Source organism: Dendrobates tinctorius, unplaced genomic scaffold (genome assembly GCF_039654945.1).
Source record: "Dendrobates tinctorius isolate UK_male_01 unplaced genomic scaffold, ASM3965494v1 ptg000070l, whole genome shotgun sequence".
In the NCBI taxonomy this organism is placed as follows: domain Eukaryota; kingdom Metazoa; phylum Chordata; class Amphibia; order Anura; family Dendrobatidae; genus Dendrobates; species Dendrobates tinctorius.
Genome location: NW_027361738.1, coordinates 40,227,261 through 40,240,883, shown reverse-complemented (window position 1 = coordinate 40,240,883; position 13,623 = coordinate 40,227,261). Strand labels below are relative to the sequence as shown.

The window sequence follows — 13,623 nt, the reverse complement described above, 5'->3', positions numbered from 1 at the left end:
GTAAGCAACCAAAATCCTGTTTGCTCTTTCGTCTCATTGAGGGACACAGGAACTGTGGGACGTCCAAAAGCAGACCCTGGGGTGGGAAAAGACAGAAACTTCCTTCAGGTCGGAGAACTCACCACTGCCACCTGCAAGATTCTTCTGCCTAGGCTGGCGTCCGCTGAAGCATAGGTATGGACCTTATAGAACCTTGAAAAGGTATGCACAGACGACCATGTGGCAGCCTTGCACAACTGCATGGCTGATGCCCTGTTGTGTACCGCCCAGGAGGCGCCCACCACCCGGGTTGAATGGGCCTTGACCCCAGCAGGGGACCCCGGTAGGCTTCCAGAATTGCCATTCTGATCCAGCGGGCAATTGTTGCCTTAGAGGCCGGCAGGCCTCTTCTCACCCCATTGGGGATAACAAAGAGCGAGTCCGTCTTCCTGAAAGGAGTGGTTCTGGCCAGATAGATCCTTATCGCCCTGACCAGGTCTAGCTTATTCAAAGAACGCTCCAAAGGATGGGTTGGAGCGGGACAAAATGACGGAAGGATTATATCCTCGTTCAGTAGGAAGGCTGATACCACCTTGGGAAGAAAGTTAGGAGGAGGCCGCAAAACAACCTTGTCCTGGTGCATAATTAGGAATGTAGGACAACAGGACAATGCCGCTAATTCTGAAACCCGCCTAATAGAGGTGATGTCTACAGGAAATACCACCTTCCAGGACAACAAAGACATGGGAGCTTCCTGTAGGGGTTCAAAGGGTGAACCTGTAAAGGCTTCCAAGACCAAGTTAGGATCCCATGGAGCCACAGGGGATCTCCAAGGAGGGGCCACTTGTGCCACTCCTTGCCGAAAGGACTTAACCTGTAAGCGGGAGGCCAAATTCTTTTGAAAAAGAGAGCAGATACCTGGCCTTTCAAGGAACTGAGGGCCAGACCACCACCTAACCCTGCCTGGAGAAAAGCTAGGACAGCTGGCAGGGAACAGGGCATAGGTGTGACGTGATTAGACTCACACCAGCCAAAATAGGCCTTCCAGGCTCGATAATAGACCCTGGAAGAGGAAGGCTTCCTAGTCTGGATCATTGTATTAATGACTCGGTCCAAAAAACCCGCTGCTCTCAGTATTGTGGTTTCAACAGCCATGCCGTCAAATTGAGCAACTGAGAATTCGGGTGGTAAAACGGCCCCTGAGCCAGGAGATCTGGTCTGTCGGGGAATCTCCAGGGGGTGCCTGTGAGAAGATTGATAATTTCTGCGAACCAGGTCCTCCTGGGCCAGTACGGGCGATCAATATGACCGGCACCCCTTCTGCCTTGATCTTCTTTAGCAGCCTGGGCAGGAGAGGAAGAGGAGGGAACAGGTAAGGGAGTCTGAACTGTGTCCAGGGAATGACCAGCGCGTCGACCCCTATTGCTAGAGGATCGCGGTATCTTGAGACAAACTGTTGGACCCTTCTGTTCAGTCGCGATGCCAGGAGGTCCACATCTGGAGTCCCCCATAGCTGGCATATCTGACGGAACATTTCCTGGTGTAAAGACCATTCCCCTGCCGCAAGCCCCTCCCAACTGAGGAAGTCAGCGGCCGTGTTGTCTGTGCCAGGAATGTAAACTGCCAAAATTAACGGATGTGTGGTTTCTGCCCAGTTGAAGATTCTGGATACCTCGGCCAGTGCCCAGGGACTTCTGGTTCCCCCTTGGTGATTGATGTATGCCACCGCCGTGGCGTTGTCCGTTTGAATCCGGACTGGCTGGTTGTTGAGGTATCTTTCCCAATGTAGAAGTGCTAGAAAGACCGCCCTCAGTTCTAAAATGTTGATTGTGAGGATTCTTGCCTCGACCATCGTCCCTGGACAGTCAGGTGGTGGAATACCGCACCCCAGCCCAGGAGACTGGCATCTGTAGTTACTACCTGCCAGTGGACAGGGGGAAAAGGCGGTCCCAGATGAACAAGGGGGGAGGTCAGCCACCACTTGAGGGACTCCCTGGTCTGAATGGAAGGGAGGAAGGGGCGATCCAGCAAAGAGATGGACCTGTCCCACTGAAGGAGGATGTTCCTCTGCAGTATCCTGGAACGGAACAGGGCAAAGGGTATTGCCTCTGAAGCTGCCACCATTCTTCCCAGGACTCTCGGCAGCGGGAAAGGATAGAAGCCAGAATTTCAACAGAGAGCAAATTCCCTGCTGGAGGGTAATCCACTTTCTTTCTGGGAGAAAGACCCTTGAGCAGCGTGTGTCAATTACCATTCCTAAGAATTCTAGGCGTTGTGTTGGCGTTAGATAGGATTTCTCCGTTTATGATCCAACCAAACCGGGAGAGCGTGTTTAAAACTACCGCTAGATTTTCCTGGGCCTGAGCGAAGGAGGGCGCCTTGACGAGAAAATCGTTGAGATATGGTACCAATATTACGCCTCTGACCCTTAATATAGCTACCAACGCTGCCAAAGTCTTTGTAAAAATTCTGGGGGCTGTTGCCAGCCCAAATGGCAGGGCCACAAACTGGAAATGCTGGTTTTGGACAGCAAAACGCAAAAACCTCTCATGTCCCTGAAAAAACAGGACGTGTAGGTAGGCGTCCCGGATATCTATGGAACATAGGAATTCTTGATCCTCCATAGACGTAATTACCGACAAAATCGATTCCATCTTGAAATGGTGTAAGCGGACCCATCTGTTTAGCCTTTTGAGGTCTAGTATGGGACGAACGGAGCCATCATTTTTTGGTATCAAACAGGTTTGAGTAAAAGCCGGTAATACGTTCCTGCTCGGGAAGGGGGACGATTACTCCTGCGTTGAGTCGAGTGCCGCAAAAAACCCTAGAGCCATAGTAGCGTCTTTTGGTGGCTGCGATAGAAAGAAGTGATCTCGCGGAAGCGCGTTGAAGTCTATCTTGCATCCTGTTGACACTGCCTCCTTTACCCAGATATCCTCTACTGAATTCTGCCAGACATTTCTGAAGAGGAGAAGGCGGCCTCCTAGTCAGGGAGAGGTACTGGGAAGGGAGTTGGACTCCCTGCTGGCGTCAGGCTGAAGTGGCTCTGCCCGGCCCAGACCTGATAGCTCTGCTGTTGGAACTGCGGGAATGCCATGACGGGGTGGCCCAAAATGATACCTTCCTCCTATCTCTCTGTGCTTGCGACCCCTGCGGGCCCTGAGCATAACTGCCTGTCGCTGGGGTACGGCGAAAGGGCTGAGCCCTACGTTTGAAAACATATTGACGAGGTTTGGCCTGAGGGAGAAGGGAGCTTGTAACCCCCCCCCGTTGCATCCTTGATGATTTGATCTAACATTGACCCAAAGAGCCGGGTGCCCTGAAACGGCAGATTGGTCAGTGATTTCTTTGAAGACAAATCAGCCTGCCAAGCCTTTAGCCAGACCGTCCGCCGGACGGCTACCTTGTTACTGGATGCTTGAGCTGCGCAAGACACAGCATCCAGGGCTGCTGGTACCATATACCTCCCGGCATGCGAGATTTGATCTGCGAACTCCGCCAGTTCCGCTGGTGGTGCCCCGGCCAATATGCTCTGTCTAAGCTGTTTGGCCCATTCTGTAACAGACTTAGCTACCCAGGCTGAGGCGAAGGCTGGACACAATGTAGCGGCTGCTGAATCAAAGGCAGAATTTGCAAGGGATTCTATCCTCCTATCATTGGGACCTTGCCAGTGGGGACTGCCCCACTGGCAAGTGGGAGGACTGTATTGGTAGCGAGTCTGGACTCTGGTGGATCCACCAAAGGGGAGGTGATCCAGTTGGCGGTGAGATCTGGAGGGAAGGGATATAGAATCCAAAAAAAATTACTTCTCTGAAACCGCATGGTTGGGTTTTCCCTTTCCCTGGCCAACACTTCCTCAAAATCCTTGTGGGAGGCGAAGACCTTAGAGGGGGACTTATGACGCTTAAATCAAAAAACCTGATCATTAGGTTTTGATGTGGTGTCCCCAATGTTAAAAGTCTCATTGACTGCGGCAATGAGGCCCTGAACCATATCCTTGACCTGGGACTGTTCTGGCCCGTACTCAGAACCCTCATCTGAGTGTGTCTCTGATAGTGCCTCGCCTGATTCTGGGGATGAGGACCGGGAGGAGGCAGACGGCCAGAGGAATTCTGGCGGTGAGATTGAGTGAGAAGGGGACCTGGTGGTCCTGTCTAAACCTTTTACGGCCTTTAGAAGGCCCAAAAGGAGGCTCCTTTGGTGCTCATGTGTCCACTGGAGTCTGAAGTGGCAATCTGTTAAGCACCATTACCAAGGTCTGTGATACCTTGGTAAGGTCGGCCACGGACTTAGATAAGGAAGAGGCCCATCCTGGACACTTGTTGTCTCCCGTGGTGATGGGTGGCCCCTGGGTGGTAGGCAAGGTGGCTTCCTCCTGCTCCAGGGGTAATGTGGGAGCTCTGACAGGCAAAACGGGGGGCTGCACCTGCTCTCTAGCGTAGGTGACACCGTAGGTCTGCTGCAATCTGAGCAGAGTGGCGAGGACTGACCTGAAGGAAGCCTGACATTGAATTTGGTACATACAAAATATTTGACCAAGGTCACTGAAGCGGATGAGGAGGAGGAGCGGGACTGCTCTCCCTTGGGCATAGTGACAGGTTTTACCTGGTGCCGACCGTCGGGGGTAGAGAGCGGAGTGAGGGAGCAACCTGTAGTGCAGTACTCACATACCCATGACCTGTGTCCCCACCGCAGCTGCCGCCCGAAGGCTGATGAGAGAGAGAGAGAGGTGAACAGCCCTGCCGCTGCCTAGAAGCCTTATGAAATCCCCACCCGGAAGTGGTGGGCGGGGCCCTGCTCTGGCCTCCTGGAGCACCAAGATGGCGCTGGTACAGGAAGAGGAAGCCGGGGGGCGGGGCCTTCCGGGAGCCGGAATCTGGCGTCGGCCATGCTGGGCTCCTGCTGGAGCCCAGGGCCATAACGCTGCCATGGGAGGAGGCTGGAACCGTGCTGCACCGCGTGCTTGAAAGTAAGTGTTGGCTCTTAAATTAAGTATAGAGCCATGGGCTGCAAGCCCGAGTGCTGATTACAGCAGTCACATTCAGCCAGAGCAGCTGGTGAGCAGATCATACAACGCTGCAGCCTCTTACCTCCAGTTCACCCCATAACAGGGGTCGGTTTACCTGCATGAAAAGATTGCTGTCCCAAACCTTTTCTGCAGGGCGTCTCTCTCGATCATCAGGCTCTGGTGGGCGAGTGATGGGAGACGAAGGTCAGGACCAGCAGCTGCCACCTGAACACGAGTCCTGTGTTAGGGGATAGGGTCCTGCCCGCGGGGATTCATGAGGATAGGGGTGGCAGTACACGCTGTACTCATAATCCCGGTGTGGGAATACAGACAGATGTAGCATATCTACTCTGTATTCCTCCATGGTTACCTGAAAAGGAACGACGCACATTGAGGTAGGCATGGGGCTGTGAAAGACCTCTGTCCACCTCCTGCTGACACTAAGCAAAACTGGTTGTCCTACAGTCGGTCACAGGGGTGTATACTGCGGAGGCAGAGTTAACTTTTTCATGCATAGTGTCAACCTCCTAGTCACAGCAGCACACACCCATGGTTCCTGTGTCCCCCAATGAGACGAAAGAGAAAGACACACTGCCAGGAAGGAGGCAAGACAGTGAATGTTGGCCTCAATAGTGAATGGCTATGTCAGGGTTAGGGCTTCTACCAGAATCCTATATTTTGAGAATTCCAATGAAAACCCCATTGCGGTGCTCAACGGGAAAGCTCTGTATGTATAAACATAGCCTTACCAGAATAAGCTATAAGCTACAGTATGTGCAATCAATGAATCAGCAAAGAATGCTGTGAGAATTCAGCTCTGAAGACTGCAGCTCCTTAGGATTGCACAGGCTATAATCTAGGATAAGTATAAGTAATTCAGTGTAAAATTCCACTCTATTCTGTATGTTAATCATCTGTATGTAATGAAAGGTGTTGAATGGTGACCATACATACACAAGTAAGCTTGACACTGTTTATACACAGATATACAAGTGTTCTTTTCTGAATAAAGTGGGAAACTGTTTAATAGCGGTCTTTAATTTATAAAAATCTAACTTTAGTAGTAGATATATTGAACCAATGGTCTGCCTAAAAACGAAGCAACAATTAAGTACCAGATTCATTGCCCAACTTGACACCGTTAAGAGCTTGTAGAAAACGAGGATTAAAATCAGACATTTCCCACAGCTGAAATCAGAGGCTGGAAATCCTGTTTGTTGTGCCATGGAACGAACAACATCAGCCCCATCCTCTTTGCAGAATCCACAAGAAATAAGTAGCAAGCTACTTACTTCCATGGTACCAAAACGATGTGTGAGCACAGCCAGATGGGGTTCTGCCAAGGTGTCTGTCTTATTTTATTTTCCATAAAAAGACATTGTCCAACACAGATGTGATCAAATCCTTCCAATATATGGTGGGTATGTACAAGTAAAGTATACTGTGCAAAGCAGTTATCCAGAAGATCCAAACATGAAATTTCTTTCTAAAAAGGTTAGCCAATATTAAAGGCCAGTAAATGGTAGAAAATTGTGGCCAGCCTGTCTGAAGTAGGCTCATAAATATCCTGTACAGACCACGCACATGTCCATATATCCAGACCTGTAGTGATATAAATGAAGTATTTGCTGAAAGGGGCTCTCTAATCCACGTAATGACCCATAGGATGAGTTACACCAATCATTGGAAGCCCAAATGTTGGGACCCCCAGTGACCTAGGCAAATGCAATAACTCCAATTTATTCAAATAGAGAGAAAACTGATCGCCTATGATGAACGGTACCATTATCGGCCCAATTTATTAGATCAATTAACATCCCACTGGTTTGACTCTGGGATTATCATGCATGTCATAAACACAAACAGATTGCATGGAATCATTCTGAATTTCTGGACACAAAAGAAATGTCACATTTGTCTCTTCATGGAAAGTAATAGATAAAATCAGCTACTGCTCACAACCCTGAAGAGGACAGTACACAGCTTTATTAAACCTAGCATATTATATACGCTGCTCAAAACTTGAAGGGAACACTTACACATCTCTGTATAACCCAAAGTCACCTAAACTTCGGGGATATAAATCTGTCCAGTTACGAAGAATAAGCAACTGTGAAAGTCACCTGCTTTAGTGCAAACGAGAGAGACGACAGGTGAACAGCAGAGGTAACAGCAAGACCACTCCAAAAACGGAATGGCTGTACAGGTGGAGACTACAGACCATTCTTCTCTTAAGCTTCCTGATTTCTATCTTGTTTTGTGTTTGGCCAGTGTCTGACACTACAGGTAGCAGGACGTGGGACTGGCAACACGCTCAGATTGCACAGGTCATCTGGCGCTCCCAGGAAGGCACATCTAAACAGCAGAGTCAACAGCATGGAGCAGATACCTGGACACAGGCAGTAACCGGAGGAGAGCAGAAGGCCGGAGAAGCGCATTATTACAAAAGCAGGATCGATGATAGCAGTATCTCTGTGTGAGAAGACACATGAGGAGCACTGTCATGACCAAACAAAAGGGGTTTAATCAGAAACAGGCTCCATGAGAGCACCTGAATTCCTATAATGGGACTGGCCTTCACAGCTCTGTGCAGAGGAGCCCGATTGGTACTTGTCATAGCACACCAGAATTTATAGGTCCACCACTGGAGACCCGTTCTCTTCACAGAACATCCCGGTTGACACGGAGTATGTGACAGACGTGACAGTGTCTGGACAGATCACAGTGAACGGTATGCAGGCTGCAATATTATACAAGAATACAGGTGGGTTAGTGATGGACTGTGGAGGTACGTTCTGAGGGCCTCAAATCTCCACATGATCCAACGGTAGCCTTACTGGGATGAAGTCAGAAAAATTGTCAGACCTTACGCTGGGGCTCTATGTTCCGACTGGTGTAGGATATTGATGGGCCTCATTTGGCCAGAGTGTGTAGTCAGTTTCTGGATGACAATGGCTTTGATGCATTGATTGTCCCTCATCCAATTGAGAAACCTATGGGCCCATTATATATCAGTGTAGCCGATGCCACATACTGTCCAGGAGCACTGATGCCCAGACCCAGTCCTGGGAGGAAATCCCAAGGACACCATCCGCTGTCTCATCAGGAGCATGCTGAGATTTTGGCGGATATGCATACAGGAATATGGTGGCCATGAGTCACATTATGAGTTACCTTGATGAAATTCACACAAATTAGATCTGACGGATTGAATTTTACTTTTGGGTGAATTAGAATCCGGCCCTCAGCTGGTTGATGATTTTGGTTTCCATTGACTGTTGATACAGCATTATGATCTCAAAGACTTACACCATTAAAATGAGTAAAGATATTCAGCTTGAATCTTTCTTTCGACATCAGATGTGTAAGTTAAGTGTTCCCTGAATAAGGAACCTGTCACTTGATTCATACTGCCTGAACCATGGGCAGAATGAATCAGATCCAGGCTGCATGATTGCAGCCAGATGTATTATACTCCAAGACGTTCCAGTACATAAAAGAAAATGTCATAGGAATATCTGATCAGGGACCATATGCAGAGACAAGACTAGTTGTGTGCCACCCTCAGTTGGCTTTTCCCAGAGCCGCTAAAGGTGATTGACAGGTCTCCCAAGTGTTTAAATAGGGAGAGAACTGTTTATATCATAGAGCAAAGTGAAGCAGTCGGCTGGGGGTAGCACAGGACTAGTCTGGTCTCTCCATACGGTCCCCGAATTGCTCTTTATACTAAGTTTTCTTTGAAATGCTGGAGTGAAAATATATTTGGCTGCAATCGTGCAGCCTGGATGTGATTAATGCTGCCCGTGATTTTGGCGATATGAATCGAGCAGCAAATTCTCTTTGAGCAGTGTATATTAAAGAAAACGTGTGAGAATTACATAATGCCAGTGACAAACTTACTATTTTACAGGTAGAACTTACAAATTAAATACAAGTCAGGATAAAATATCAAAGGGACACTTAACACTAGCATTTAGGCTGGAAAACAAACGCCAAAATTTAGCCTACCAAAGCAAAGTTTAGCTTGCACAGCCACCTCCACCATCATTTGGGAAAAACAGAATCAAAACCTGCGTGCCCGGAGCATGCTTCTTTCTTTTTTATCTTGGGAGCGGTGGGGGAAGAAAAGGTGTAATCCACCATGAACCCCAACTATGATATTTATGTAGACTGCCTTTACAGTTATTATTGCAAGCAGAATATTTGACAAAATAAAAAATGAAATTTAACACTGAAAAATGTTGTGTGGGACTTCAGCTTTAGCCCTCCTTGAATATCCCGCACTAGGACCAAATGATGGGATGTGGCCTTTTGGCATAACCTGAACTTTTATTGGTGGCTGTGACATCAGATTGAGAAGTAGATTATGCTGAAGGGAATCTGTCAGTAGGATCAGTCATCCTAAGCAGTTGATAAGACATATAGGTCATAGTCAGCTGAATAAAATGATACCTTGATATCTATGAACCGACGTCTTATTCCAGAGAAATCCACATTTTTCTTAATATGTAAATTAGCTGTTAAGATCTATGGGCCGGACACTGATCTACTGAGAATCTGCCTCCAGGGCTTATTTTAAATGAAATACATGGAGATCAGTGGAGCAGACTGTCAGTCATTACATGTCTCACACTGGTAACGCCCTTTGTCATCTAAAATAATCTCAGGGAAAAGATTCTCAGGGAAAATGGTTATTTCTCTGGAATAAGAAAACAGATCTCAGATAACAAGGTACCAATTTATTCAACTTCCTATGACCTGCATGCCCATATAGACATTTTAGGAGGGTTGATCCTGGTGACAGATTCCCTTTAAGCAGTTCTTTATTTAGTTTTTGTTTAAGTGTCCCTTTAATATGAAGGCTACAGGCAAAATCTAGACCCTTGGTTACCCTCAAGAAGCCTCCACACACAACTTCATCTGTTGGGAGCGGCATATCAGTGATATTATGGAAAATACAAGTCTCCTGGCACAAAATGGTCACAAATTAAATATTTTGTTATAATCAATATTTGCTGCCATAGATTGTTCTGTACTTATATAGACATGTGGTTCATCAATAGAGGAATCCTTAACATTACAGCATTAAGAGAAGAACCTCATGACCACCTCCAAAAATACTAAAATAGTCACCATGGGTCTAGACTTTAATTTCATAACAAAGTAATAAGAAACCCTGATAACCTTCACCCCAATTTACAAAACTTACGGTAGGATAATCTGCCTCTCCGGTTCCAAAAGCACGTGCTGAGAAAGTACACAGATGGCATTACTGATCTTGATGAGAACGAGTGCAGCACACATTGAGGTCAGGTGGGGAGATATATTAAAGAGAACCTGTCATGTCCCCAAATGCTATTAACCTCCAAATTTACCCTATATTAACAACTGGCTATGCACTGCACAACCGACCGCCAGTCAAAGCGCTGGGCGCTTACAGCCGCTGCTCTCAGTGCCGAGAGCGGAGACTGCAGCTGCGCCGCATCACTTGTACCACAAAGCAAAGTTCACTTTTTTCCCCCCAAAATTTGTGTTTTCAGTACAGAGGAAGGACAACTTTCTAACACTATTAACCTTCAGATTAGTACCGCAAGTTTTTCTTCTTACTCAGTAGTAACATCAGTTGTGGTTTATCCACAGATCAGCCAAAAAAGTAGCAGAAAGGTTCCAGAAAAACTGTGGTCACCATGTCGTGCTGCTCCTGACAACATATAGCCACTGGGTTGTGCTATAGATCCACTGGAAGGTACAGAAGAGGACAACATGTGCTATAAGCAGCAATATAGAAGATCTACCGCATTACCACGCTGCAAAGTTCAATTGAAATAGCAGTGCTTTATGTGGGTGTCCTCTCAAGAAAAACTCACACACTGATACAAATAAAACAGTCACCAGGAGCTAAATAGGTTGCCAGGCCTCAATAAAAAAAAAAAAAAAAAAACCTTTACAAGTGTCTTGGATGGAATAGAAATAGGCATATGATGTATCCAGAAGAGCTGCCACCCCCATGGACCCAGTGTAGCATGCGCTGGTGGTCAGAGAAAGGGCGATAGATGATGCCATATTTCCCGCGCAGTCCACAGGAGCAGCCTGTGCTCGATCCATGGGGATGATAGTGAGTGAATGTGCCTTATTTTGTTGGTAGTTTAAAAAAGTGGAGGGTCAACACCACTCATTTTAATGCACAAGGGTGGAATAGGGAGGTAATGGCTCTCCTGTTAGCGTTTCTCCACAGCATGTGAATTATACACATATGGCAGATCCCCAGCATGCACACACTCTGCAGAGCACACATATACAACGCAGAGGCATGCACAGTACACACACACTCAGCTCTGCTAGATGATCAGTGTGGAGCAGAAGAGAGCCGTTATGTCAGTGATCAGGAAGCGTTCTCCTCCAACACAGGAAGCTGCCATTGGACTACAAGGTGAACACACATTTTAGCAAAAAAATTTCTTGCTAAAATCTGTATCTTGTACTCCAACTTTTTTATTTACAGAATGAGAAAAGGGAAGGTGATTCATGTTTTCAAATATATATGTTATATATATGGAGAGATCTGTCATTTTTATCGTAGGTACAATTCAACTATGAGAATCTACAAATAAAAATCTAAAAATAAATAAATAAAAAAAAAAACAAAAAAAAACAAAACAGAAAATCACATTGTATGATTTTTAAATAATTAAATGGCATTTTGTGTAAAATAAGTATTTGATCACCTACCAACCAGCAAGAATTCTGGCTCTCATAGACCTGTTAGTGTTTCTTTAAGAAGCCCTCCTACTTTGCACTCATTACATGTATTAATTGCACCTGTTTGAATGCGTTACTGTAGACACCTGTCCACACACAATCAATCACACTCCAACCTCTCCACTGTAGCCAAAACTAAAGAGCTGTCTAAAGACACCAAGGACAAAAGTGTAGACCTGCACAAGGCTGGGAACGGGCTAGAGGACAATAGGCAAGCAACTTGGTGAGGAGGCAGCAACTGTTGGCACAATTATTAGAAAATGGAAGAAACACAAGATGTCTGTCAATCTTCCTTGGTCTGGGGCTCCATGCAGGATCTCGCCTTGGTGGGTAAGGATAACTCTGAGAAATGTCATGCCCAGAACTATACAGGAGAACTTGGTCAATGACCTGATGAGAGCTGGGACCACAGTCTCAAACGTTACCGTTAGTAACACACTATGCTGTCATGGATTAAAAACCTGCAGGGCATGCAAGGTCCCCCTGCTCACGCCAGGACCGTTTAAAGTTTGCCAATAACCATCAGGATGATCCAGAGGCGACATGTGAGAAGGTCATGTGGTCAGACGAGACCAAAATAGAACTTTTTGGTATCAACTCCGCTTGTTGTATTTGGAAGAAGGCGGCTGAGTACAACCTCAAGAACACTGTCCCAACTGTGAAGCATGGTGGGGGAAACATAATACTTTGAGGGTTCTTTTCTGCAAAGGGGACAGGGTGACCGCACTGTATTGAAGGTAGGATGGATGGGGTCATGAATCGTGAGATTTTGGTCAACAACCTCCTTCCCTCAGTAAGAGAATTTAAGATGCGTCATGGCTGGGTCTAACAGCGTGATAATGACATGAAACACAGAGCCATGGCAACTAAGTAGTGCAATCTTGGTCAAGAATTACAGGAAACGTCTGACCACTGAAATTGCAAAGAGAAGGTTTCTGTACCAAATACTAAGTTCTGTTTTTCTATTGTATCAAATAATTAATGTGTATTTGATTGACTAAAATCATACAATGTGATTTTCTGGTTTTTATTTTTAGATTCTGTCTCTCCCAGCTGAAATGTATCTACGATAATATTACAGACCTCTCCATTCTTTGTAGATGGGAAAACTTGTAAAATTGGCAGTGTATCAAATACTTAAAAATCCATAAGACACCTCAGTTGAAGCAAGGCTCTCACATTGAACATAAGATTAATTACAACTAGGGAAACTATAAACTAATTAACTGAAAAAGTTAAAAACATAGGAAGAGCTGACACTTCTGCCTCCTTTGAAACGTTTACCTCATGCAGTGACAGTGATATTACAGTAGGGAGATTTGCTGGGAAAAAAAGACAGGGTTGAAAATCCATATTTCTCTATCGCCTCATTGGGGGACACAGAAACCATGGTGTATGCTGCTGCCACTAGGAGGCTGACACGATGTAGAAAAAAAAGTTAGCTCCTCCTCCGCAGTGTACACCCCACCGACAGGAAGTAGGATGTTCAGTTTAGCTTAGTGTCAGTAGGAGGTGGACACGGGTCTTTCATTAGACCCATATCTACCTCGGTGTGCGTCGTTTCTTTTCAGGTTTACGGAGGGATACAGAGTGAATGGTCACATCTGTAGTCCCACAAAGGGACTGAGGATGGCGTGTACTGCCACCCCGCATCCTCATAGCTCTCCACAGCAGGACCCAAAGCCCCGAGCACAGATGCGTGTCAGGCGATCCAGAGGTCCTCGTCTCCCACCCACTCGCCGACCAGAGCCTGTCGGTCTGGCAGAGACGCGGACATCCCTCTACATGGATGATGAAGGTACCAGTCTTCCGCCACAGGTTTTTGCATGCAGAAGACAGGAACAGGGTAAGTATGGGACTAAGGCTTCTCTTAGCAG

General features: G+C 46.6%; 1 protein-coding gene across 7 annotated transcripts in view; it reads right to left on the bottom strand.

Annotated features, from left to right (window-relative positions):
- RBM33 (RNA binding motif protein 33) overlaps positions 1 to 13,623 on the bottom strand; it is a 193,186-nt gene that overhangs the window by 30,396 nt on the left and 149,167 nt on the right. The window contains exon 18 of one of the 7 annotated variants that reach the window (XM_073581584.1): positions 10,197 to 10,234. The exons of the other annotated variants lie outside the window; for them this stretch is intronic. Coding sequence (XP_073437685.1) covers positions 10,197 to 10,234 — 38 coding nt within the window. The remainder of the gene's footprint in view (positions 1 to 10,196; positions 10,235 to 13,623) is intronic. 7 annotated transcript variants of the gene reach the window in all.